Raw genomic sequence first — 27,796 nt, 5'->3', positions numbered from 1 at the left:
GTTGAAACTTTTATTTTTAAAAAAAGAAAAAAAACAGCAAACAGAGTTTCTGTACAAATATCAGTCTTTCATCCAAGCAGAGGACTATACACACCAGCCCACATCGAAATAAAAGCCTGGCATCAATATCATCAACATATTTATATTAAGAAGTTTCACGAGGTACATACAACCCAGATTCCAAAGAAGTCGGGATGCTGTTTAAAACTGTACAGGTAACAACAAAATGCATCAAATTCAAAATTCAGTGTGTATATTGTGTTTGTCGTATGTATATTTACAAAAAATAAAAGTCTATCGGTTTGAACTTTGAATGTATTGTCTTTGTTTCCTTTTGAATATAAGTATCTGGTTGGGGTTTCTTTTTTCAGGTTTTATACAATATCACATCTTTTTTGGAATCAGGGTTGTAGTACTTCCTAGTGAATGCATACAATTAAGAAATTAATAGAATTAAGTGGAAACCAAATAATAACCAATATAGATTTATGAATTTACAGTTTGATTTCTTTGAATATTACATTTTATCTATAAGAGTATAATGTATATGCTCTATCAGCTTTGAGACAAAATAATAATAATAATAAAATAACAAAATTCTTCCTATAGTTTAGTATCTGTAACATGCATATAACCATCATTCCTCAGCTTTAATTGGAAGATTTCCCTCCATATCTTTCTTGAAATTTATACTGTATGTGGACATCAATAGAGATGTAAGCCTGTTTTTTTTGGAGAAGGAAAGACCATCACGGAAAATGTGATCCAGTCTGCTTCAATGATAATGCCAAACAGCTTTTTCTTTGTCACCTTTGCACAGCCATCATGTTCTAGAAATGTTGGGTTGGGTTGCTTAAACACGTTCCCTATGGGGGATCATCTTAAATGTGTAGATAGCTCTGGTTGTTCATGAAAAAATGACAAGACCTTATCATTAAGGCCCCGTTTACAAGAGGACAAAATATTTTATGTGAAGTGCTTTTTGGCGTTTTTTGGGGCTTAAAACCGCAAAAATGTGAAACCAGCCTCCAGAGTGTAAAACTGTAATCCGATCCGCCGTATCATGTCCGTCTACACTGCCAAGACACAAAACTCTGCTCAGATCTGCTCAAGTCACATACGCGTTTACGTCACATACATGCTCCAGTACAGGGAAATAAACAAACATGTGGGATTATTTCCATGCGTCGGACCTTCAAGCTGCTCTGGCAGTTCTAATAAACTTACAGGAGTCTTTCCACCAAATGTACAGGATATGTACAGATAGTATTAGTGAACAGAGAAGGATCTAGGAATTACCTCTATCACATTTTGGATGCACCAATTGGTCGGAGGCGAGCCAGACGGCTTTGGACGAGACCTGGGAGATCTAGTGGATGGTGGAGAACTTTGTGGAAGGAGTAGCTGATGAAAATGCGTGGCGTGAAAACTTCCACATGCCCAAAGATGCTCTTATCGCTTTAAGTGATGCCGCCTGGCATGCATACCCAATCCGATTCACACACTTTAGCGTCACCGTATGCACGCAGATTTCCTCCTGAAAACGCTCGACTAAACGCGGAATAAAAAGTGAAGACACGACGCCACTTTTGCGTCTTCTGTTCAGACGGTCATCATGTAAACGTAGCCTCAGGCCGCATTCATACTGCCAGCCAAAATCTGATTTTTAGCCCATCATCCAGATTGGAACTGGATGGCTCTTTTGAAGTCTGAACAGTCACAAATCCGATTTTTGCGAACCGGATCGAAACCACCTTCGGGAGGTAGTTTCAGATTGCATTTGGACAGATGCGTCTCAGTCTGAACCGCTCCAAACACTCAGATTGGTTTTGACTGTCCGTGTCGTCACTCTATGCGGCACGCGTAGCACGGGCAGCGCGGAGACGAGGTGTCCACCGGCAGCCGCTCCCGACTCATGCGGGCCCGACGGGGGCGTCCATCCGCCCGGTTTCTCCCCTGGTGCGTCTGAGTTGTTGTGCACCTCTACTGGACAGTAATAAGGCCAATATACTGAGGTGACCTGCCTCCATCATGTTTGTTGTTGTTGTTCTTGTCGCTGACGCAATTATATGACGTCAGACGCTCTGAATCAGATTCGCCTGCAGTCTGAATGCGGCCTTAGTCCGGGGTGTCAAACTGATCTAGGATAGGGCCAAGTGGCTGCAGCTTTTCATTCCAACCAAGCAGGAGCACACCTAACTCCTCTCATCCAATCATCTGAGCTGTCTTCACTGGATTGATTAGCCGTATCAGGTGTGCTCTTGCTAGTTTGGAACAAAAACCTGCAGCCACTTGGCCTTTTCCTGGATCAGTTTGACACCTCTGATCTAAGTCATCATTCAGTAACCTCAGCTTGAATCATATAACTATAACAAGTACAGTTTCATTGAAGAAGAACGAGCAAGACTCATAAGACAAGTTGAAAGAGGAAAAGGAATAAGAGGCAGATTATAGATCGAAGGTGAATAAAGAATGAGGAATGGAGAAGGATCAGGTTTGTCCTCTGCTGAATGGGAAATGAGGCACAAGGGCAGGATTCTGTCTGTCTGTCTGTCTGTCTGTCTGTCTGTCGGCTATGGCTGGGATGCAATAGTGTTGGCATGTCAGTAGGGCTGTTGTTTGATCATAACAATGAGCTTCTGATGACCAAAGGCACTCTTTACAGATCATTATTTATGTTCTAATCTATTAAGAGTGCAGAATTTCCTCCAAATATATAAACAATTCTATGAGTTATATCAAATCCATTTAAATACCATGGCAGAGCTCTGACTAACTTATTGCTGAGAAAAACCGTTGTATATAACAAGCATAACATTCATACAGTTTTTCATTCTTGGGTTTAAATAGAAGGTATACTCAACCCAAAAGTGGGTGAAAGAAACAAATCAAATGTACATAATCAAAATGTGGCACTTCCTCAGTCGGACCTCTACTTAACCCTGTAACAATCTTCAAAGATAAAACAGCTTCGTAGTCCTGTATGTCATACTTAAACTACAGAAAATGGGAATTGTGCACATTAACAGGATATTTCAGTTGGTTTAGAGCAGGGGTAGGCAACCTGCAGCTCTGGAGCCACATTTGACTCTTCAGACCGCCTGCATCGGCTCCCTGTGGCTGTGACAAAAGAAAAAATGTACATTTTAATTTTCATTTATCATTGGTGTAGGCCCTAAGCAATTTGTGTTCTTCAATTGTTAAAATGTTAAGCTTATATACGGCAATAAAGCATTTCTTTTTAACATACAGTCATGGAAAAAATGATTAAACTACGCTTGTTTTCTTCATTTTCTTGTTAATTTGAATGCCTGGTACAACTAAAGGTACATTTGTTTGGACAAATATAATGATAAAAATAAAGATATATCATAAGAGATTAATTTAAGAGCTGATATCTAGACATTTTTCATGTTTTCTTGATAATAACCAAAATCATTACCAAGAAAAACCATGGAAAATGGCTAGATATCAGCTCTTCACTATTCAATGGTCTAATATTTTTTTCCATGACTGTATTAGTCAACTAAACTGCATCATGGCTTACGAAAGTCTTAAAAAGCCTTAACCTATGCATTTTGCCAACTTCCAGTTTTGAGTTTCCCTATCTAGACTAGCGTTCGATTACAAACTCCAAAATCATATCAATAAATGCTAATTTTGACCAATTAGTCATGTTGGTAGACTAATTAAGACTTAGTAGGCTATTTTATTTTCATTCAAAATACGGTTTGCGGCTCAATTCCGACAATTTTTCTCGTATTTTGGCCAACAATGGCTCTTTTGTTAGTAAAGGTTGCCGACCCCTGGTTTAGAGGAAGCAGTGACAAAGGGGTTCAGTATCATTTATGTCCATATTACAGCATGTGACACATGGATGGATGGATATATGAAGTGTCCATATCAAGTCTCTTTGTACAATCACAACCATTCATTCCATGTATGTACTATAACAACCTACACTTGATCAGGTGAGTCATAGGTGCTGGATAAGTGGTGTACTGTATGTAAGAAGGTGCTGCAGATTTTTTATTATTTTTTCCCCATTCCTCTATGAACTACTGTCACATCTTTACTTGTGTCTGTGAGAAGTTGCCATGTAATGTAACCATCTTCAGTGTTTCCCCTGGGTTTACAGCTTTTTATTGGGGGGGGGGACCACATATTTTCCAACGGCCCCCCTGGGAGAAAACTTTAAGTAAAATGCATTGATCTTGTGCACTTTGAGAGCTAAATGAGAGCAAACACCTCACATTACATTTTCACAGTCAGGAGATACCGTGACATAGAATCTTTTGTTATTCTACTTTATTTTTTTTCATAAAAAGCCCAAATTTAGTAGCCTCTCGCAGATTCTAATGCCACTATTCCATTATATACACTGATCTTAATCATTGTATATTTTAATTAATTATTGTAAAGGAGAATGAAGCTTCTTGTATGTTTTATTTAAGGCATCTTATTTTGACAGTCTTCTTCTAAATTCTGTGGTGGATTCTGTTAACACACTGTTCTCTTATTTTGAAAGCAGCATGTGCGTAGCAGCATTAGCGACAGGAAGTAATTCAGGCTGATAGGCAGAGTTTAGCCTTTTGTGATTAAAATAACTTTAATTGTTAGCTAATGCTAACCGAACGCTATATGCAACAGTTTGTTTGGACTGGTTTGGATTGGTTGAGGGGATTTAGTTTGGCACATGGAGAGATGATGTAGGGCGGGACTTATACAGACAGGTAGGCATTCAGGCGTCTCTCTATCATGCTGGAATTGTTTTGCAGTGGAGAAGTGGGGTGGGCAGCTCGGTAAATTCAGTGCGTGTGTGAATGTGCGCGCATGTCTCGGAGGAGGCCGCCACAGTCTATGCAATTAATGGGAAACCCTGGTGCATGTGTGTTTGTGCGCGTGCATCGGGGTGAAACTTTGCCGCACGCAATACAGACAGCAAACAAGAATTGTAAACGCTAACCATGTAGAGATAGAAATTACATGCCGATGTGTAAATAGGATAAATAACATAAGCTTATTTAGTTTGTTAAATAAGAGGACATGATATATAGGAAAGGTAACCTAAAATGACTTATGTTGTGATCTGGCGCTATATAGAAAATAAAATTAACTTGATCGTCAAGGGGGGCAGGGGTTGCCGTTGGAGGGGCGGGCCGCCCCCCTAATATAATGGTCGGGGAAACACTGATCTTATTAAATGTGAGTTTGGCTTATGCTTTTGGCTTCACTCATTACATGACCTCATGACCCAATCCTCTCCTTCCTTAAGAAACCAGCTGCTGCCTTTGTACCTTCATCATCAGGTGACAGTGTGTCTATAAATAACACCAGAAACAGCCTTTTAATATATTCATTCAGAGTTCCATTGCTGAAAGTGAATGGTGAGAATATATATAGATAATATAAGTGGATCTTTATCAGAGTCTAACTGTTGGGTTCAACTAGTTGCCATGTCCTGAGGCTGCCTTGGATTTTTCCTCTGTGTGATTCCATCTTCTACACAGTCTGAAAGGCCTTGGATTGGGCAGGAACCATAACAGGAGTGGCCCCCATACGGATCAGGTTTCCAGGACTCAGTTTAGGGGGGGGGCTTGGCTTACAGTTGGAGGTAGACGTGGAGGTTGGTGTTGAACGCGATTCAGAAGTCTTGGGAACTGTCTGATTGTAGCCAGGTGGAGACTGAGGGAAGGAGGAGGCATGGCAGTTTTCCTTGAGGGCTGCCACAGCAGGAACACAGGCTCGTTGGCCTCGCAGCCCCATGTTGTGCACCATGGACTGAGTGGAGGAGGTGCCTGAGCGAGAGCTGCCAGAGCGGGATGAAGACAGCGAGTTGGGCTTCATCAGTTTGGCTTTGGGAGCCTCTGCATCTTCCCTGAAATGAGCACATGGTTGCATGATTTCAAACAGAGCCTTCAACAGATCAAATTAACATTTCCTAGCAGAGTCACAAATTATTACTAACACTGCATAGATAAAGTGAATGTGTCTCTTAAATAATATGCAGTAAACACGTACAAAATCCCAATTATGTTTTCACTATTAAGTTGGGATGAAGTTTAACAATAGAACACCAATACCTTTAAGCGTTTCTTATCCTCACACTAAGAAATTGCTAATTGCTTAGGTCTTTGTAAAAACATACAAATAACTAAGTAGAGAAGAAATATTTAACTTGAACCCAACCCGTTTCATTCCCGACTAACTACATATTTGCTCAGGACCCCTTGGTGTCAGTTTTTAATCCACTGGGAATTGGTATGTTAATTATCACTCGACTAGGGGGGTAATATAACATATCCATAAATACATATTCAATTAATAAGATCCCTAGATTGTCTGGAATCCGCCTGGGATGAGGACTTGGTTACTGGCTTAATGCTTAAGAGGGCTTTCCACCTCCATGTGTACTAGTCATGGCCTTACACAGTTCAGGGTGTTGCAAATGACGATCTTTCTAGAATGTATCCTAACTTTGGCTGGGCTGTGCCCCGCATTATCCAATGTCTGGAACTCAATAGCCTCTTTCAGACTGTGTTTCCACAAAAGTCCTGCTCTATTGCCATTACAAGTTATGCCACTTTTTGCCTAAGGACTTTCATACTGATTTCACATGGCGTAATATTGGCCTCCATTCACACTGCAGTCCGGCATCACGGAGCGAAGTGGGAGGAGACAGTCGTGGCATGTAACAGAGCATCAGCAGTGACAGCACAATTAGGATAGTAGCGCAGTACAGTATGTATGTGCTGCAGTATGTGTACAATAAGTGGCAGCAGCAGCAATGTGTTCAAAACAATAATGGCGGAAGAAATGCCCGTCGTATCGTAGAGATTCTACTTACTCAAGGAAGCTGTTCTGTATTTTGCTAAACATGACATGTTCCTGGCCGTGGAACAGTGGACAAGCTCTTTACCCTTGCGAGACTTCAGGAGGGGTCATGGGAGTTTGCTCATCCAGTCTACATGTGTTTTGTGAACTTGGAGAAGGCTTACGACCGTGTCCCTTGGGGAGTCTTGTGGGGGGTACTGCGGGAGTATGGGGTACTGGGCTCGTTGCTACAAGCTATCTGGTCCCTATATAACCAAAGTTAGAGCTGTGTCCGTATACTCGGCACAACGTCAAACATATTCCCAGTGGATGTTGGCCTCCGCCAGGGTTGCCCCTTGTCTCCGATTCTGTTTGTGGTTTTCACGGACAGGATCTCATGGCCGAGCAGGGGGGAGGAAGGGATTCGGTTTGGTGGTCTTAGAATTGCATCTCTGCTTTTTGCAGATGATGTTGTTCTTTTGGCTTCATCAGACCTCCAGCACTCATTGGGGCGGTTTGCAGACGAGTGTGAATCAGTTGGGATGAAAGTCAGCATCTCCAAGTCTGAGGCCATGGTTCTCTGCCGGATAACGGTAGACTACCCCCTCTGGGTGGGAAGAGAGGTAGGGCCTCAAGCGAAGGAGTTTAAGCATCTCGGGGACCGTCGTGGTGAAGAAGGAGCTGAGCCTGAAGGCAAAGCTCTCAATTTACCGGCCCATCTACGTTCCAACCCTCACCTATGGTCATGACCTTTGGGTAGTGACCGAAAGAACGAGATCGCAGATACAAGCGGCTGAAATGAGTTTCCTCTGTAGGGTGGCTGGGCTCAGCCTTAGAGATAGGGTGAGGAGCTCAGACATCTGGAGGGAGCTCGGAGTAGAGCCTCTGCTCCTGTGGCTGGGGAGAGGGACCACCCCCACGGTTCACTTTGTTCCCGCCTCAAACAGTCTTGCCAGTTTTACGCCTCTGTTACTACCTACTACGACCTGATTTTGTTATTTTTTACTGGTATAGTCCCTTGAGATTTTTTTAATGACAAAGCATTGCTTTTTGGTGACCTGTATCTAAGTACGGTCTATGGAATCAGAAGGGGAAGTCCTACAGCTCACTGATCAAATGTACTTTGATGATAATGACAGTCAGAGACAATAAATATTTTTTAAGACAAGATTGTATAAAACAAAAAACATTTCTCGTTTTTATTCTTTGTCATGAGACTGTAAGAGGTCAGACTGGGTTTATTACTGACAGAGACAGTATAACTGCATTGTATACCTGATTTCATTTGGGGTCTCTTCTTCTTCATATTTCTTCATCTCTTTTTTTCGGAACACCAACCAGATGATGAGGATGATAAGGAGGACTCCAAAGGACACGCCAACCACTGCCCCTGCTACTACACCCATTCCTCTTACATCTACACACACACACACACACACACACACACACACACACACACACACATACACACACACACACACATAAACACACACACACATGCACACACACACGCACACACACACACACACACACACACACACACACACACACACACACCCAGCAGCGTAAGAACTGTGAATACTACAAATTTTCCACAGTTTCATAAGTCATGTCCCAACAAAATCATACATAAATGATTGTTATTTGAAACAACAAATCAACAGTGAAGGCAGCAGCTGATGTTTACAGTGAGTGGTGTCATGTACAGAAAACTGTGTTAATTAAATAAACACGAAGGACTGTCCCAATGCCCAGGGTCCTCCAGAGGACAGAGTCCTTCTTCTGCCCAAATTCCAAGGATGCATGTGTGTGTCCTCCATGCGCAAAGTCAAGTAAGGTTCATCATCGATCATTCTCACGATGTGATTGGAGATGTGATCGTTTCCACGCTCCTTTGATAAATGAGGGTCAATGTGTGTTCAAATATTTGTGGTGATGTGTGTGCACACATTCCTCCTCTTCTCACTCAAAGTTGTAGATTTTGTACCAGTTCAGTATTCAACCAGGATTTCTACTCACAGTGCATCTTGACCTCCACTGTACAGCTATCTTCTCCCACATCATTGCTTGCTGTGCATTTGTAGACTCCGGTGCTGTCCTTGGTCAAGTTCCTCAACATCACAATCTCTGGGTTTTTCAGATCTGTTCGTAACAACAAAGAAAAAAAAACGGCACATGAAGGTGTGTTCTTGCCTCATTTTGAACATTGAATTAAATGTTCAAACTGTTGATGTAACAGACATTACTGTTACTACTCACTATTTGTTGTCTTTTAGAATAAGTCAAATGCTTTATGCGAGTCAAAAGGGATTTTATTGACACTAGGGCTGCTACTAACATATACAGACGCCCACTTCTCGATTACGAATCAGAGAGGCCAGTTTACTATCTTTGAGCCTCTGTCACAGTGTGAGTAGACTTACCTATCAGGGCCAGTGGAGGCAGCTTGCCAACATACTTGCCCTTGTCCAGTATTCTCTCCCATTTGTAACGCATGGGATCAGAGCCATCAGCAGACTTGCAGCTCATCTTAACATCACCGCCCTCCAACAGTTTGCCCTCCATCCAGCACCGTGGCTTGGATGGCTTTACTGCAGACAGACAATAACATACAAATGCAGAAGTAACACGGTGCTTCCTCACCCACTTGCTGCTCTCCACAGGCTAGCATCAGGGGCTGAAGCAGATTAACATTAACATTCCTACTGTAAATGTATTGTATGCATATGAGGATTTCTTGTTTTTGCCACAGTGCATCCTTGTACATAGTATATTGTAATGTTATGTCAAGCTTGGCACAGCTTTGTGGTTCAGCTATTATCAAAAACTGAGAAATTTGTCTCCCACTATTTCTCTTTAGCTGTGACACTGTTATCCATGTGTGGGATAACAGTGGACAGCTAAAAAAAAAAGTGAGTAGACTATGCATTGCTTTAGCCTGGCAAGATAATGGCCATTGTGGATTAAATTGTCAGTAGACTAGAAGAGGAAACAATACACAACAAAGAAAGTAGAAGCACATCATCACATCTGCTCCTCTCCTGCCTGTCTGCTGGTCATTTTCCACTCTGCCTGTATTGAACTGTGTTTTCTGAGACTGTGCATTAAAGAACATTGCTTACTGTCTTACTGCCTGAGCGTGCTGCATAAGGGTCCACACCCGACCCGTTACACACATTCTGCTAGGGTTTGTTTATTTCATTGATGTATTGAATCGTAAAGCGGTGTTAGGTCTGCATGCATTATAGATGTGCTGCTGTTCTGTACCAATTTAATACCACCAGACTGTAGAATCAATAACAATCAGGAAGGGGCCCTTCAAATTAATTTTAAATGTTTTGCTGCAACTACTCACGCTAACCCTTTTCAACAAATGTATAGTGAGCATATGATGTGACTAAAAACAAGCTTTGCTCAGGGACAGAATTTGCATACAGAAAATCCCAGAAGATGAGAACAACGAACACCCTTGTAGGGTGTTTGTTTTTTTGTTACACAGAGAGAGGAGGAAGGGAAAATGAGGGTGCACAGGACCTATGATTTCCACACTTTAACTAGCTCCGGGTCAACTGTAACCGAACACCCTGTGTGTAATATAAATGTGAAGGGGGGGGGGGCTACGAGTCTGATTCGAACCCGGCCGCCCGCTTACAAGGACAATGCCTCTACGGTACGCGCTCTACCAGGTGTGCCACCGGGAACGCCCCTGAAGATGCTTTCTGATTTATGTTCCTTAGAGAAAATGAGCCAAGGCCAATGAATCTTAGTATTAAAAAATAATTATTTGTATCGTTTTTATTAAGCTAAATACTGAAAACGGGTCCCACAGACCCGAACACCTTATAAGGGTTAATTTCAATTTACTCTTTCATAGGTGCAAATTTGTTCACAAGTTAATAAGAGCACCACACAGGTCACAGTTGATATGAACTTTCAGTCACTCACTTTATTCTTCTATCAGAATAACACAGTGTTCTGCAACACATTCCATGACAGCTCTAATGCCGATAGCTTTGGGGTTACATGACACTTATCCACATGAGTCCTTCCTCTGCCTATTTTTCTCTTCTTATTGAAACCTAAGTGCTGTCTGACACTTACCCAGAACTATGAGGCTAATAGTGCTCCAGTGGTATTGTGCACCAGTCTTGACTTTGCAGCTGTACTCTCCTGAGTCTGTGAGAGACAAGTCACTGATCAGCAGAGAGGCGTCACCTTTTAAGTACTCTCCACCGAAGGCCACGCGGCTCCGCTCTGCTTCATTGGGGTCAAAAACCCGTCCAGCAAAGTAGGTGATCACCTGGTGGGCAGAAAGATAGACAGTGAGGAAGTGCTCTACAACAAGTAATTACACTGCAAAGGTGTGTCTAAAAACAAGATAAAAACACTAAATCTGAGGGAAATTATCTTGCTGCATTGACAGATAATTTCACTTGACAAGATTAAATCTTAATCTTTAATCTTAAATTAAGATTGTTAAATCTAGAAATAAGCATGTTGAATGCTTAGAATAAGAAATTAACTCTTTTTATATCTTGTAAGAAACAAATAATTGTCAGTGCACGCTGTTCGGGCCAGTTCATCGCTGCTAGAGTTAATTTCTTATTTTAAGCGTTCAACAAGCTTATTTCTAGATTTAATAATCTTAATTTAAAAAATTTTGTCAAGTGAAATTATCTGTCCATGCAGCAAGATAATTTCCCTCAGATTTAGTGCTTTTATCTTGTTTTTAGACACACCTTTTTTGAAGTGTGTATTTGTACAGGAGGCCAGGGAGCACACAGATAAGTTAGAAAACTTAAGGAAATTCAAATTTGTTTTTTTTTATACGTTTATTGACCCAACATTGGTTTGGTGCACCTCTGCAGTTAGCAGTCGACACTGTCATTTTATTTTTTAATTGTCACCTGTATTGTTATGCACATAATACTATAATATAACTTACAGTACATTCCAACTATTTAGAATATATTTAGTCTTTCTACATACATTACAACATTCTGAAGTTACTGTATATTTTGGGACCTCTGACATTTAGCGCCTAATTATTTCAGCATTATGCACACAAATGAATCCTGGGCCAATCTGAAGGTCTGCCTATTTAATTGATATCCCACTATGATCTGCAGGTTCTCACTGCACTCTTCATGTGAGTAGATAGGCAGACTATTTACCTATGGACTATGGACAATGATGTAATTTCAATATAGATTAATTTACCTGATGCAGTCATGGTCCATACTGTTGCAATTCCTTACGAATATGTAATTTCTCACAAATGTATCACTTTATAATCTCAGATAATTCGTTTTTTCTACTGATGACCAATTTTTTTGCTTGTGCACTCAACATAATGTCAACATGTTAACCAAGTACTGTTAGCCTTTAGAACAGAACTGATCACTACGCTTTTTTGATAAGGATTCCTTTTTTTATGATTTCCACACTTCTACAATGTCATTTCGCAGACACTTTCATCCAAAGCTACGTACAAAGGAGAGTTTATACAACACAAACACGGATGAAGTCAAGAAACATAGCAAGAGTAAGTGCCATGAGTTCAGTTTGAGTCCATTAGGACACAATTGCTTTGAGGTCTCAAGAGCGATCAGCGTGATTCTGTAGTCATCAGTGTAGATCAAGAGTGAAGGTGTTCAGTGAAGAGTTGGGTCTTCAGTCTCTTCTTAAAGACTGATAAGGACTCAGCAGATTGGATGGAGTTTGTCTTTGACTTGAGGAGCGTAGTGGGCGGGAGGGTTTGTGGACCTGAACAAAGGAGTTCAGATATGGGGCTGTGCCCGTTGCTATTTTGTAGCCAAGAGACAAGGCTTTGAATTTGATGCGGGCTGTGACCGGGAACCAGTGCAGAGAGATGAGGAGCTGAGTGACATGTGCTCTCCTGGGCTGGTTGAAGACCAGACGTGCAGCCGCATTCTGGATCACCTGCAGTGGCTTGCTGGTGCATGCAGGAAGACCCACCAGTAGCGAGTTGCCGTAGTCTAAATGCGATAACACAAGGGCCCGAACTGATATAAGGTAGGACGGGGTGAGATGATGAGGAGCTCCGTCTTTGAGAGGTTGAGCTGAAGGTGATGTTCTGTCATCCATGTGGAGATGTCCACAAGACAAGCAGAGATACGAGCTCAGACTGTGGGGTCGTTTGGTGGGAAGGAAAGTAACAGCTGGGTATCATCAGCGTAACAATGGTATAAGAAGTCATGATTGTGGATGATTGTGCCAAGTGAGGTGGTGTAGATTGAGAAGAGAAGGGGGCCTAGCACTGATCCTTGAGGCACCCCAGTGGATAGGTTTTGTAGTTTGGACACTTCTCCACTTCCAAGATACTTTAAAAGATCTTCCTGCTAAGTACCATTGGAAGACAGAACCTGAAATATCAAGTTCTGTGAGTGTAGAGAGGAGGTCATGGTGGTTAACAGTGTTGAAGGCTGCAGAGAGGTTCAGCAGCAATATAGCTGATGATTGGCCAATTGCTCGAGCCAGACGCAGTGATTCTGTTACAGACAGTGCAGTCTCAATAGAGTGACCCTGCTTGAAGCCAGACTGATTTTGATCGTACAGGTTGTTCTTGGAAAGAAACCAGAGACTTGGTTCAAGATTTTGTGCTTCAGAATTTTGGCTTTGCATATCTTGTCCTGATAGTATGTGATTTTAGCTGATTTGATGCTAGAGGTGAAAGCAGTTAGGAGATATTGGTAGTTGCTGGGGTCAGAGGTGTTCCTGCATTTGCACCATTTTCTCTCTGCTGCTCTGAGCCCTGCCCTATGTTCTCTGATGAATTCAGTGAGCCACGTGCTGGTGGGGGAGACCCAAGCGGGTTGGGATGTTAGAGGACAGATGTTGTTAAGAGAGGAGGCAAGAGAGGAATAGAGAGTGTCCATGGCCTCGTTAACAGCAAGTTATAAAAAAATACCTTGGAAGGAGGCAGGCTGGTCAAGACCTCGATTGAGAGCTGGGTTGGCGTAAGGGTCCGAAGGCTTTGACGAAAAGAGACCCAGAGTGGTCAGAAAGATGTAGGGGTGTGACAATCAAGTTTGCAATGGAGCATTTTCCATTGCGAGTCAAGATCAGATCCAGTGTATTGCCCGCTTTGTTAGTAGGAGGGATGGCGACCTGTTTTAGGTCAAAGGATGACAGAAGAGACAGGAAGTCAGAAGCCTGGGCTCTCTCAGTGTGGATATTCATGTCTCCCATGACAATCAGTGGTGTTTCCTCATCAGGGAGAGCTGAGAGTAGCATGTCAAGCTCTACAACAGTTCTCCAGTTGGCATCCTGGTGGTCGGTATATGATGACAACTATGAGTTTAGCTGGAAATGTAACCCTTATTACATGGTGTTCAATGGAAGAGAATTTGCTGAGCAGAGACAGCTTGGTGAATTTCCAGCTTTTGCAAATGAGGCCAACAGTGCCACCTCCGCGTCCAACAGATCTTGGTGTGTGGGAGAAGACAGAGTTGTCTGAGAGTGCTGCCGGTGTGGTGGTGTTTTCTTGGCGGATCCTGGTTTCAGTCAGATCAAGCACTTGTAAGTTCGATAGATTAACCTGCGCTTGGATGAATTCAGTCTTGTTTACAGCTGATTGGCAGTTCCATAAGCTGAAGGTGAAAAAAGAGTGAGTGGGTGAGGCTTTCCTGAGTGTGGAAAGGTTCTCAGGGTTGCGTCGTCTGCGACAGATTCTGTGTTTCCGGTAGCCATGAATGACAGGGATGCTGTCATAACACATGTTGCTTGAGTAAGTAAAAAAGGAATAGAAAGCTTGGTGGACTTGCGCAGGAAGACTCGTAGGTCTTTACCCAATTCCGTCTTCACACAATGAGGGCAGAATATTGCTGAGGCTACAGTGAATCAGTGTCTACATAATTATGCCAGAGCGGTCCACTGCTGGACCCGCCCCTTTGTGTCACTCAAGCAAGTCAGCCAAACGGTGACTAGCAAGCGCGTCATCATTTCCTTGCTAACGCAATGTCTACAATTAGCCCTTCGGCCACAAAACAGCATCAAACCTAGTCAAACTCGAACTAAAATACCACAAAACCTTACTGACCTGTATCTGTCTCTTATATACAACACAGTGCTTGTACTGAGAGAACGTAAGTTACTTTTCTTTTTAAGAGCCGGCAGAAGATCCCGCCCTTTCGTGTCACTCAAGCGAGTTAGCCAATCGGTGACTAGCAAGCGCGTCGTCACTTCCTTGCTAACAAATGTCTACAATCAGCCCTTACGGCTAAAAACTTGTAGCTTTTGTTAAAGCCAGTTGTTGCTATCTTATCATTTACTTTATACACAGTAGCTCTCACGTTTCAGACAGAGTGCAATTACTGCTGTTTGGTTTGATTTTCTTGCTCCATTTCTTGCTGTCATTTTGTACAGGAATTCATATATTTCTAGAATTGAATTGAATTTAAAATGTAGGCCTACTGGCAGCCTTTTTGGCAATATACGTATTGTAATTATACCAATATCTTGTCTTGATTAACTGATTCCAGCTGTGCACATAGACATCAAATGAATACAAGTTTGATACCTAGTTACATCTTTATTAAATATTTAAGTTTTGACTCTCACCACTCTCTGCCTGTTGGTTGGCTTGAGAAGCAGCCACTCAATGTCAAGAGTGGGGTCATCACCCACCCAGAACTGGTGGTGGCAGGGCAGCGTGGCATTGTCTCCAACAACCCTCTTCATCTCCGTCTGGGCGCATGTCATCAGCACGCACAGCAGAACTGTAGAGAGACAGACCAGTTAAAGACCTCTGTCCACTGCATCAGATGTGAAATAGTCATAATAAAAGTACAGTTTCAAGTATAAATCAGAGAAAAAACAAGTAAAATAGTTCAGAGTAACTTCACCAGTCATCTCGAAGCTGCTTTTCTCATTTGATCAATATTTCAGACCAAACTGGACGCATGACAAGTCAGCTTAAAAACTGTTGGCTTTTTAAACTCTGAGGTCATGAGGCACATATAGCAACATATCAGTTGTGCCTATAGATGTGTATATTCTTACATATATATATATATATATATATATATGTGTGTGTGTGTGTGTGTGTGTGTAAGAATCAATAAAACAAAGTTTATACATTTCATAAAATATATTTTGACAAAATGAAATAGATGTGTGTGTGTGAGACAAATCAATGACAAATATACAATGCATTAAGTAAATCTAGTAAATAAAGAGACAACAACAATATATGAATGTGTCAGCTGTAATATTGTGTAGTAAAGGTGTGAATGAGTGTGTGTACTGTGTTGACTATGTGTTGTACTGGTTTTCTCTCAGGCTGTGACAGGCAAGTATATGCTACATTTTAGTCTCTCTCTCTCTCTCTCTCTCTCTCTCTCTCTCTCTCTCTCTCTCTCTCTCACACACACACACATACACACACACATTAAACTGGTATTTGCACAGAGTAGCAATTTTAATTCAGGCAAATCCACACTTTGTGGTTGTCGACACACACATTCTACTGTTCTATTTTTGCTCTCCCAGAAATGTGTCCGGCCAGCAGGATATCACAGTCCATACAGTTGATCAGTGTCCAGGATAAATAAATAAAAGAGGAAACAATTGGAGGATCAGGCTTTGATCCTCAGTCTGTTGGTAATTCCACCCAAGTCAGCAGTGCCAGTATCACTCGCTTCTGTGGGTGGTAAGCTCATGTCCCCTCTGAATCTTACCCATTGTACCATGTATCTTTTTTTTGTTGGGCTTATTATAACTGTACCCTGCAACCACAGGGTTCTGTGTGTGTGCGGCACCTACATTATTAAATTATTAGCAGGGCCGGGACTTTAACGCGTTAATTAAGATTAATTAATGACACAAAAATGAACGCATTATAAAAATTGACGCATTTTAATCGCACTTAATTTTGCTAATTTTGCATTATGCAACAAGGAATTCACATATCAGCGCAGCACATCGAGCCTCAAGTATCACCTCAATGCAAAACATATAGCAGCTAGCGGCTAGTGTGGTAGCTAGCGTGAATTGTGTTTTACTTAAAAAACCAAAGTATTCTAGTTTACAGAAGGTCTACCTACCTATAGGCTACCTGAATTTCAGAAATGTACTATATTTCTAAATATGCTATTGCTACACTTAATGGCAAAAATTGCACTGGTCTGTTGGACTTGAACAAAAATAAACAATATTTTTGCTGCTTAAGCTTATGTATTCAGTCATTATTCAATGGTATACTAAAAATCCATGTGAAAAAATTACTTCTCACTGTTCTCAGGTCAAATATTTATATGCGATTAAAATGCGATTAATTTCGATTGATTAATTACAAAGCCTCTAATTAATTCGATTTTTTTTTAATCAAGTCTCGGCCCTAATTATTAGATAATGATTATTATTATTATTAAAGCATGGACAGGTGTGTGCTTTACTGAAAGAATCTGTGCATAATTGAGTTTACATTTCTGTACCACTCTGTGTGTGTGTGTGTGTTAGCTAAGTAAATGCTTGTATGTATCAACAAGCATGTGTATGTGTGTGGCACTGTTTGTGTAGGTGCATGCATGATAGCTATGAATATGTCCATTAGCTGTAGAATGCATATAGTAAGATACAACAAGCATGTGTCTTGAATGAACACAGTGTGTCTGAGTGTGTGTATATCTATATGTATATGTGTGCATGCATTTGGCACATGTGCAGGCACACTACTGTCTGTGGTTATTGACACAAAATGTTCGGAGCTATTGGCACAAGTTGCTTGGAGAGCTTTGTTTTTGTGTAGAAGAGAGGGGTCAGTCATGTTCCAGTAACTCCCTCCTGCTTGTCCCAGCAGACATACTCAGTGAACCAATTATAGTGGCAGTGGGAACCAGTGGGACTCAGAGGATCTAGTTACCCTTCAAACTGCAGCAAGTCACACTGCCTTTACGCCTGTTTGCTTATATGGTAGTCAGCTCAACAGAGCTCTGAGGTTGGTACCACAGAATGCTGTGATCTTGGGATGAACAATTAAAAAAGAAAAAAAGAAAAGGAAGGGAGGGAGGGCAATATTCCAAAATAATTTCTCCTGGATTTCCTAATTGTTTATTGTTTCAGTGCATTTTTTTTTAAATAAAAGAAATGTCTTCTCTTTCATGCATGTATTATAGTTCAGTTGTGATTTTTGCCTTTATATTGAACATGGAGATTGGTCCCATTGTCACTGCCCTGCTCTGTGGCCAGAAGCCTTCGGACTTTTTGTCAAAAACGGCCAGTATTTCACTGCACTGGATTAGTTCTGTCTTTGCTTTCCCTACAGTGTTTTGTTTAGCAAGGTTTCAAGTTTTTTGTTCATATGGGTTCCCTGTTCATTTCAATCTCTGCTGAGGATATTTTCCTTGGGTTTTTAATAATATCTGTCCTTGTTTCCATAGGATTTAGTTATGTTGATGCTTTAGATTCCTGTATTGTTTACTTTGTGTCTTTGTCTGCTTTCCCATGTATGGTCTGAGTAGTTTCATCTGTGACCAAGCTCTTTGCTCTCTTTGTGTATGCATATCTTTAGTCGGTCAACTCAATACCTGCACAGTGTTTTTGGATACCTTTTTCCTGTGTTTGGGATTGCATGACTGTTACCGAACTCTGCGTTCAATGAAATATTTTTTATTCCTATTTCTCTGTGTATTGTTTCTCTGCTGGTATTAGTGTGTGTTTCCATTATAGTAAGAACTGGCTACAATTGATTCAGGAGGCTCTTTTGAAGATGAATATTACACATTGTCATCTGATCTGATCTTTTTTTGCAAGTTTTGGACATTAAAATTTTAAAAACACTTCCAGAAAACAGCAAATAATCTCAAGAACTCAACCCGCCCCACAAAATAATTTCATTAGATGAAATTATGATTTTGCGATCGTGTAATTTTCAGCAGGAACCTGAACGCACAATATAAAACTGAAACCATTGCATAAAATTAAAACTGTCTTGTAAAATTGACCCGACCAAAGTTTCTTACAGTACAGTATTTCAGTAATGTCAGATGATGAGCTCCATTCATGCTCCATGCCTGGCTATACCTGCAATTGACAAATATCCCCACCATGCGCCAGCTAGCCAAACACTGCCACGCTCTCTCTCTCTTTTTCCGCCAGCTGCTGTCCACTCAGGTGGGCATGTCTCGCTGTCTTTAAATATTTTCCTTTTCAGAAAATGTGAGGAAGAAAAAAATGCATTCTCTATCGTCTCGAGAATATCTCTCCACTCCGTTACATATTTCATAGTACGTGGTAATTTCTTTAAGACACACCTGCTTGCCCGACCACGTCCCACAGATACCTATAAAGCACCTGTGTTGGCGTGCAATCAGTGATTGTTTGAACTCCACCTAATTCATGGTGCAGTGTGTGTGTGACAATCCTGGAAAATTTCAATGCTAGAGATTGAATGGGGAGCAGCATTGTATCCACTTGCTGTAACAAAGCGGCAAGTTGGCAAGGTGTCTGTCTACGGGCAGCCTCCCTCGGTTGCTGTTCCCTTTCTCTTTGTTTGTTTCTGTGTTTGTTTCTGACGTCTCTGGTAATCCCAGTGACGGTGCTTCTGTTGGAGAGAGCTTCCGGGTTACGGTGGCTGACATCCTTTACCGGCGTATTGCTTGTGGTTTGCAAGCTAACACATGCGGTGGGTTGCTAGCGCAGACGAAAGTTGGCTAGCAGTGATGAAGTTACTGCCCCCTCCTGACAGTTCTGGGACCCCAGCCCGCCAACCTGCTACACTGCAGCATGGTTGGCTTTCGGGGGCCATGAGCCATGGCTGCTGCCTGCAGTTTGCCCGCAGACCATCTGTAACACCCCGTCTTCGGGACACCTGGGGGATTCGTCCTATTCCGGACCTCAGGAGCAGGGGCAAGTTTCTCCACCCCCTTAGATGCTGACCATCTCTGCAGCTACTAGGCCACTCGGAGTGGAGAGATAATCTCTCTACTCAGAGAACCATGGTTACAACATAACTATCCGTTCTGGTATTTACTTACAATGACGTTTCACAGTTTTTAACCATCACTTCTCAGTAAAAGTCTGAGAGCATTTTCTAGTTAAGTATCTAGTTATTACTATGGATTTCCTATGTTTATTAGGAGGCTGTTGAGACTGATATAGAAGGATTTAGAAGGAAAGTGAAAATATCAAACAATGATAGGCTATCTAGACACAACTACATGATATTTTGTTTATTTTAAAGTTTGAAAGCAAACAGTACATCCAATTAACAACAATGTTATCTGAATTTAAAGAAATACTGTAGCTGGTGTCTAAGCACACATAAAAATACTGTTTGTACTTCATTGGATGCTTTCATTATGCTGTGGCAATGACGCAAAGCAGGCTGCACTATGTACTCACCTACGGTATACCAACCTAAAAGATTCTGTGTCAGCCAAAATTTGGCAACCTGCCCTCACAGTGCAGAGTACATTGCTACACTGCACCACACTGCACAGGACCATGATGGTAAGAAAATAACTTCACAAAACAGGCACAACCAACATAAGAAGGCACAACACAGAGCACAAGACTAACCCCCATACAAATCAGTAGTCTCTGGGCCTCTGGTATTGTGGAACAATAAGTCATACAAAGGTTGTGAAACTGAATAATTCCAGGGAGTAAGGAAGAGTGTTCATCTGTGTTATATGTTTGAATGTACTTAGAGCTGTTAAGTATTCATGTTGTTCAAAATGATGGGTACAGTGTAATTTCTTGTCAGTGTTATTGTACAAGCAGCGCCGGGGTATCTCCAGCAGGTATCAGTGTTGCTACATGAGCGCAGGGAGAGTCAAGGAAGTCTCGCGTGGTTACGATGAAGTCTCGCGTGTGTACGATGAAGTCCCGCGTGAACACGTCAGATAATGAGAATCCCTGTGTACTAGATGGAAGCACAATACGCTGTGTAGCCATTGTAAACCTAAAGTATTATTCTTGCAATTTGCAGGTAAGCTGGTGATGTAATAGAGATACCCTGTGTGTGAGCAATGTTGACACTGTAACCCACTGTAAATACTGTTAGTTCTGGTAGTTTTATTAGACTGTAAAGATAAGTATGTAATGCTAGCCCATTAGCGGCTACCGAGAGACCTTGGACCGCCATTGTCAGAACCGTGACAATGAGCCCTCGTCCAAGGGAGCCCGGGGTAATCGCATTAATATAGTAGAATGTAAAGTATTGTTAAGAACAAAATGGTGTTATACTAAGTAAACACATGACGGAATTAGACATACTGTATATGGAAAATCTTTTATGTTCTTTGGTTGTGAATGTCAGTTGTGGTAAATAGAGCATGTCAGATAATGAGAATCCCTGTGTACTAGATGGAAGCACAATACGCTGTGTAGCGATGATAAACCTAAAGTGTTATTCTTGCAATTTGCAGAGAAACCTAAAATAAATGTGAAACACCAGATTGAGCCTGTGTGACGTCAACCTGTGCCCCGCTACAGTATACAGAGCTCAAACTCTCTAAACAGCACAGAATGCCTTAATGTCTCAAATGAAATAAGTTGTCTATTCAATTCCAGCCAAATCCACTTGTAACATTTTCAGATACCTTGCTAAGGAACAGAAACTTTAGCAAAATGTATCAGAAAGGAAAAAGATTGTCAGAAAGTATTACCACACAAGTTGTTTCACTTTTTGTAGTTGTGATGTGTATGTTTAGAGCTTAAAGAGAATTAATCTGACACCCAGTGAATAATGTATTTATATGTTGTGTTATCTGAGGGCTTGCTGCCCTGCTGCTGTACCTGTTTCTCTGCACATTAGTTACTCTCTGAAGCATGCAATCACTTCACTGTAGCCTTGAACAACTGAGGAGGAGTGGGTGAACCAGCACTCACGATGAATCAGCTTTTATGTCTTTTGCTGACTGCTATTGCTTTGTCCTGTGCGAATAAAACACTTCCCAGCCTAATTGTGCAACAATGGCAAACTATACAGATACTTTGCCTGTTTATCTTGCAGAAATCACAGTAAATTCACTATGTGTAAAGGAGTGTTGTGTCCTGTGTTGTAAGGAAGCTCTTAGGCTCACAAAGTGGTTGTGTTTCCACTATCTCTGCTTTCACAAGGTGTATACTGTATCTGAGTGTTTAATCTATGCTGATCTCTACACATACTGTCTCACGGAATCCTTTAAAGCTGCTAAAACACAGACTTTGTGGTGGCATGCATCCTGCATTTCAAAACTCAACATGAACACTTTTACCTGACAATAAGATCCCATATTTATTACACAGACAGGTACAAGGTGGCAGAATGAACGTGATTGTGTTGGGCAGATAAAATTATACTTTATGGAGACACAGTTTATCCCCAACAAATTGTTGGGAATTTGAGTCATCATAAATGCTATCTCTCCCATAAGCATATCAGATATGTAAGGATGAACCTGAGCAACACTTGTTTGGATCTCATGGTTCAAAAGTGTGATTTGATGGCTATCAGAATTATTAATAATTATCATAAATAATTATTAATTCTAATGAATGATATGACTTTATTTACTCTCAGTCATCACTCGTTGGGGCACCACTCTATAAAACAGACAAAAGTAAAGCCAGTTCACCTAAATCAGTCTCATAAAGTTACTAAACTATCAATTTGGAACACTGATTAATAATTACGCATATTATTATAATCAAATTACCATATTAATATTTAGTAGTGGTTCAAGGAATTTTGAATTATTTCATAGAAGAGGTTGACATATCGTTCACAGTGTACAACATTAAATAGACAGCATTTGTAATCAAAAACGTATTTAAAAATTCCAAATAAAAAAGTAAAAGCAAATAAAAGCACACATCTATGGAGTCTAGAGGTCTACAAAGTCTAAACTAATGTAGGCTTACAAAAGAGAAAAAGAAGTGTGTGTGTGTGTGTGTGTGTGTGTGTGTCTCAAGACTAGGCATCGTAAATCTCATGCTGTGAATGGATGGCCTGGGGCACGTGTAGCTGTCTAAGCTTCTACAAAGTTTTGTTAAAAGTCAATTTAAAGTATACTGAATGTAAATCAGTGTGTGAGCAAATCAGAGAGGTTAGTAGAGTTAGTTTGCATGTACATCTGTGTAAAGCAAGATTAACATACAACTTTAAGTGATTTAGCTATACCAACATCACACATAAGTCCTTGCTGATTTTCTTATCTAAGCCCAGTTACATTACTCACAGTCCTGTTGAAAAAGAAGAGAAGTTCTTGAGAGAGTCAAATTATTGACTCTCAGGCTGAGAGTCAATAATTTTCTGTCTAGCAAATTAAGTTTCTGGCTCGTCCTTGTTGTTTGATGAAGCCTTCTCGGGCAGTTGCAATGAACTTTGCGTTCATTAATGCAACCTTGATGTGCAGGGAAGATCAGAATTGCAGTTGTTTCAGAATTCCTTATGGAAAAGGAGATTTCTGAAAGACTCCCCTGAGATACAGAGGATCTCAGTGGGACCAAGACCTTGTGTTCCTCTGGCCGGTCAGTGGAGAAAAAGGAAGAAGATAAGGAGTACTGGCTCCTTACAGTAGACCACCTATGGTGACATACGTCTCCTGACCAATGAACTCATTTGTAGCAAGCATCCTGGGAGAGATATTCCTTATCGGAGAACCAAAATGGAGGGGAGATCTCTGGCTTTCCCTCGCCAGAGAGCCAAAATGGAGGTGGATAAAATGCTGCTGCATTTTAGTCCACATCAGTTAAAGTCCACAAATGAACCTAAGGTCTGATTACAACAAAATCAAAAGCATATCAAAAATGACTTACACTGTCATCGATATTACTTAGCCACTGTAAGATATATCCACCTGCCTCACCTTGAACCTGGATATTCTTACTAATGGTTCTGAAGTGACTTATATTTTGTGCCATACAAAGACATTTAACATGTCTGCTGACACAAGAAGGGCTTTACTGTACACAGTTGTAGATGTCACATTACTTTTAATATATCAAGACTTCTTGCCTCTCCTGAATCTCTCTCCAAACCTGGCATTGCCTGTCACACACAACAGTCATTTATATGTGTTTATGAAAACATTTGAGGTGAGAAATAGAACTCAGTAATAGAGTATTGATTCACATTTGATCGATGCCTCCATTCACCAATGGAATGTGAAAAATCAACTGCACAGGAGTGACAAAAACTCGGGAGTTGTTATTCTGTGAATTAGCATGATAATGGGGCGAATGTGGCTCAGTTGGTAGAGCAGTCGCTTACTGATTGGAAGGTTGGTGGTTCGATCCCCGACCATGGTAGCCTACATGTCGAAGTATCCTTGTGCAAGATACTGAACCCCAAATTGCTCCTGATGCTGCGTTCAACTAGCCTGGGTATACCCATACTGCCTTGCGCACTCGAATTTCATTTCGAACCTCCAGGCAGTCTGGCAACCAGAGAGGTTTCTTAGCCCTGTTTTAGGGATCCAATCACAGAACAGGGAGGGACGGCAAGACGATGACGCGTACTACTCGGCAGACGGAAGCTTGTAGTTTTCTTATGGATCCAACATGGCTGCAGCAGACGCGAAACTCTCTTTAGCTGTAGATGGTGTTTTAAATAGTTTAGAGCGAAAGTTGAAAGGCGAAAGGTCTATCAGCGGCTCCGCTGTCCCCCGGCTCGTATCGAGATCACCGGCGTTACGGTATCGGGGCTATTAGTGGTGCTATTAGCCCCACTATGTTACGGTAGCGGGGCTATTATCTCATCCTGGTGTTAGCCAGGCTAGCGTTCCACGGTGTGTGAATGAATTCTCAATGGTGGCAGGTGGCACCAGTGTGCCCCGGTAGCCTCGGCCACCAGTATGAATGTGTGTGTGAATGGGTGAATGAGCACAGTCTGTAGCGTAAAGCTCTTTGGATAAAATCACTATATAAGTGCACTCCATTTACCATTTGCCATAATGCGAGCCAATAACCACCAAAAGTCTGCTCTGTGTCCCAGTCTCCCACTCAGACCCACTAGCTGCTAAACAATGGAACTCACAACAGCAGTTTGATCTGTCTCCCTGTTCATAATATGACATTGGACAAATCAGCAATGTCATATTATTTTAGGTGACATTCCCACATTGCTGCACAACTCTGCTGCCTATTGCCACATCTCATGTGAATGCAGCCTTAGGGTTAGCTGCTAGTTAGCCAGCAACTTCATTCAGAATGCTTCTCAACATGTAGCTGCAAAAACCCTGATTTCAATGAAGTTGGGTCACTCTGTAAAACATAAATAATAAAACATATATATGAAATTCAGAGTGTATATTTACAAACACAAAAGTCTATTATTACTGTCTCCATTTTTAATTGATTATTTAAATCATTCATTATCCTTATGTGCTTATCCATACTCGGGTCATGGGGGGCTCGATCCAATCACAGCTGACATTGGGCGAGAGCCGGGTAAACCCTGGACAAACCTAAGAGCATGTTTTTGGACTGTGGGAGGAAGCTGGAGAACCCAGAGAGAACCCACGCTGACACAGGGAGAACATGCAATATCCACACAGAAGAGTTGCAGGCGGGAGTGGAACCATACAGCCCTCCCTTGCTCACCCTTAAAATTACTAATATTACAGTATCTCGCTGTTTCTTGCATTCCTGTGTTTAAAATTCCAGTTAAACTAGTCAAACAGTTGCTTCAAACTTAAATCCTGCCTCTGACCAGGCAGACAGCCAATCATAGGCCAGCCAGTCCTTCGGCACGTCCCTGTTGGGTGACTTACGGTGTTGTTCAACCCTCTGGTGTTGTTCCTAATTCCCTTCTAAATTTCTCATAAATCCTAATCTCATAAATCTGAGTGGTTCTGATATTGTTCCCTTGTTACTTTGCAGCTGGGAGTACGTTTGGAATGTTCTTTGAGGAACAGGCCGTTTACTCTTTGGCCACTGCTTCTTGAGTAAATCTCTACAGCCTGGTGGGCAGATCTGTTAGCTTTTGTTTGGCAGTTTCTGCAAAGCGTTTTAGAGTTCTATGTACTGCCTGCTGAGGAAACTTTAGTCTGGCCATAATTCGATGCTGAAAATCCCCTCTCTGGTTACAATAACAATGTGACTTAAACTTTTTAAAACTTTGACTTTGACACTTTCACTTTGTTCCGATGTCATGTGCCTCACTATCACAATGCTACTTCGTAAGCATGATCTCCTGGAATCTTGAGGCAAGAATTATTCAAACCTCTGATGAGTGTCATTTGAATGCATGCTTCAATCAAAGTAATACTACAAAGAAATCCTTGCCACAAATTTGCTGACATTTAATTGCTGACCTAAAATAGTGCGGAAAGAGAGAAAATGACAGTTCCTAACTGCACATCCCAGGGGTCTGTGTGCTGATGGCCAATTTTATATCCTAAAAAGGTGCAAAATGCATCCTTTAAGTGCATGTTAACATGTTTATATGCAATTCATCCACAATTTCAAGCCTGAATTAATTATTTAAAATTTTGTCCGTGTCAAAGCACTTAATCAGCTCCAATATACCACATAAACCTGCTTCTACACTTTAAAAAAATGTCTGTAGATTTTACGGTGAAAAACTGCTAAACCATGACAGTAAAAGACCGGAAAATGATAAACACAAATGTATATATCAGCCAAAACAGTATTTAAAAAACAAAACAAACAAAAAAAAAAAACATTACTCCACTATAAAATACTCTGGCACCTTGTGTGTAACAATGTGTGTAATAATATACTGTAAAATATATACGCGTCACAGGCTCATGACGAGCGTCACTGTAATTTTTCATTTATCTTTTGTAAAAAATACTTTATCTCACTGTTAAATGTACTAAACACCATATCTCTAACAGAAATATACTGTAATATTTAATGGTTAAATCTTTAATTCATGCGGCATTTATAAAGTATTTTCTTGTCAATTATATGGCAAAACAGTGTTTCTTTTGATGGAAAAACGTTTTATTTGTACTGTAAAAAATAGAATAATGTCAGTCTTAAACGTGAAATCAACAGTGCCAATGTCTTTTTAACGTAATATTTAAAAAAGTTCTACCATATTTATTACGGTAAAGTTCTGGCAACCACAGCTGCCAGTTTTTACCGTAAAAACAACATATTTTTATATTTTTTTTACAGTGTAACTAGCCTCCTACCTGATCAAAAAGTTCCTAAAAGCCACTAGGTTTGGTTTTCATTAAGTGTTGTGTAACAACCCTGGGGCTCCTCAACACAAAGACATTCTTTAACCACTTAAAGAGAGGCTGTAAAAACAGACAAAACCCTGCAGACAGTGTTTTGTTAAAATATGATTAATTGAGACACGTTGGCTGGATGGCACCTCAACCAACCAACTGTTTGTTTGTTTTTGTTTGTTTGTTTTTTGTTTCGTAATTCTCTGCTTTTTTCCATCATGGCCAGGGGACTACAGATGAAAACTAGCCTTCTGGCTAACTTTGGCTTTTTTAACCATGTATAATCATGTGTTTTATGAAATTGCACTGTCCCCTTTTAAATAAACTAATAAAAAAAACAAAAAAAAACAAAAACCGGACTACAAAACAGATCCAAATCTTGAGCAATCACAGCAACATGGAACTGAACTGGAGGAACTCTGTGGTGAGTCATGTCTTACACAGTTATTAAAAAGAAAATGATTCCAGCTTGCTTAAACAGCTTGCAACTCCTCACAACAGCTATACTTTATGTTTTCTGAACCAGCCACCCAGCACACACACACACACACACACACACACACACACACACACAAGAACTGACGATTCATAAAACAAATTTGGCTGTTGAAAATTGACATATGAACCAAACACAAATTCACACACAAATGTGCACACACACACACACACACATTCTTGTACTTCTATCTTTGTGAGGACCCTCATTCGAACAGTGAATTCGCTTGCAAGGTTATAATAGTTTGGGATTTTTCATTAGTTTTAGTTTTAATTTCGTTGTGAACTTTTATTTTCAAACTCAGTTAGTTTTAATAATTTTTCTAGAGTGAGTT

The 27,796-nt window shown here is 40.9% G+C and overlaps 1 protein-coding gene across 1 annotated transcript in view; it reads right to left on the bottom strand.

Annotated features, from left to right (window-relative positions):
- Positions 1-2,733: 2,733 nt before the first annotated feature.
- LOC131986775 (CXADR-like membrane protein) overlaps positions 2,734-27,796 on the bottom strand; it is a 77,146-nt gene continuing 52,083 nt past the window's right edge. Inside the window, exons 2-7 of the mRNA XM_059351881.1 lie at positions 15,397-15,554; positions 10,915-11,113; positions 9,237-9,404; positions 8,833-8,955; positions 8,089-8,230; positions 2,734-5,878 (exon numbers count right to left, since the gene is read on the bottom strand). Of these exons, the coding sequence (XP_059207864.1) occupies positions 5,503-5,878; positions 8,089-8,230; positions 8,833-8,955; positions 9,237-9,404; positions 10,915-11,113; positions 15,397-15,554 (1,166 nt within the window). The 3' untranslated portion in view covers positions 2,734-5,502. The remainder of the gene's footprint in view (positions 5,879-8,088; positions 8,231-8,832; positions 8,956-9,236; positions 9,405-10,914; positions 11,114-15,396; positions 15,555-27,796) is intronic.

This window comes from Centropristis striata, chromosome 15, assembly GCF_030273125.1.
Source record: "Centropristis striata isolate RG_2023a ecotype Rhode Island chromosome 15, C.striata_1.0, whole genome shotgun sequence".
Taxonomy (NCBI): Eukaryota; Metazoa; Chordata; class Actinopteri; order Perciformes; family Serranidae; genus Centropristis; species Centropristis striata.
This window is presented reverse-complemented; position numbering and strand designations above follow the sequence as displayed.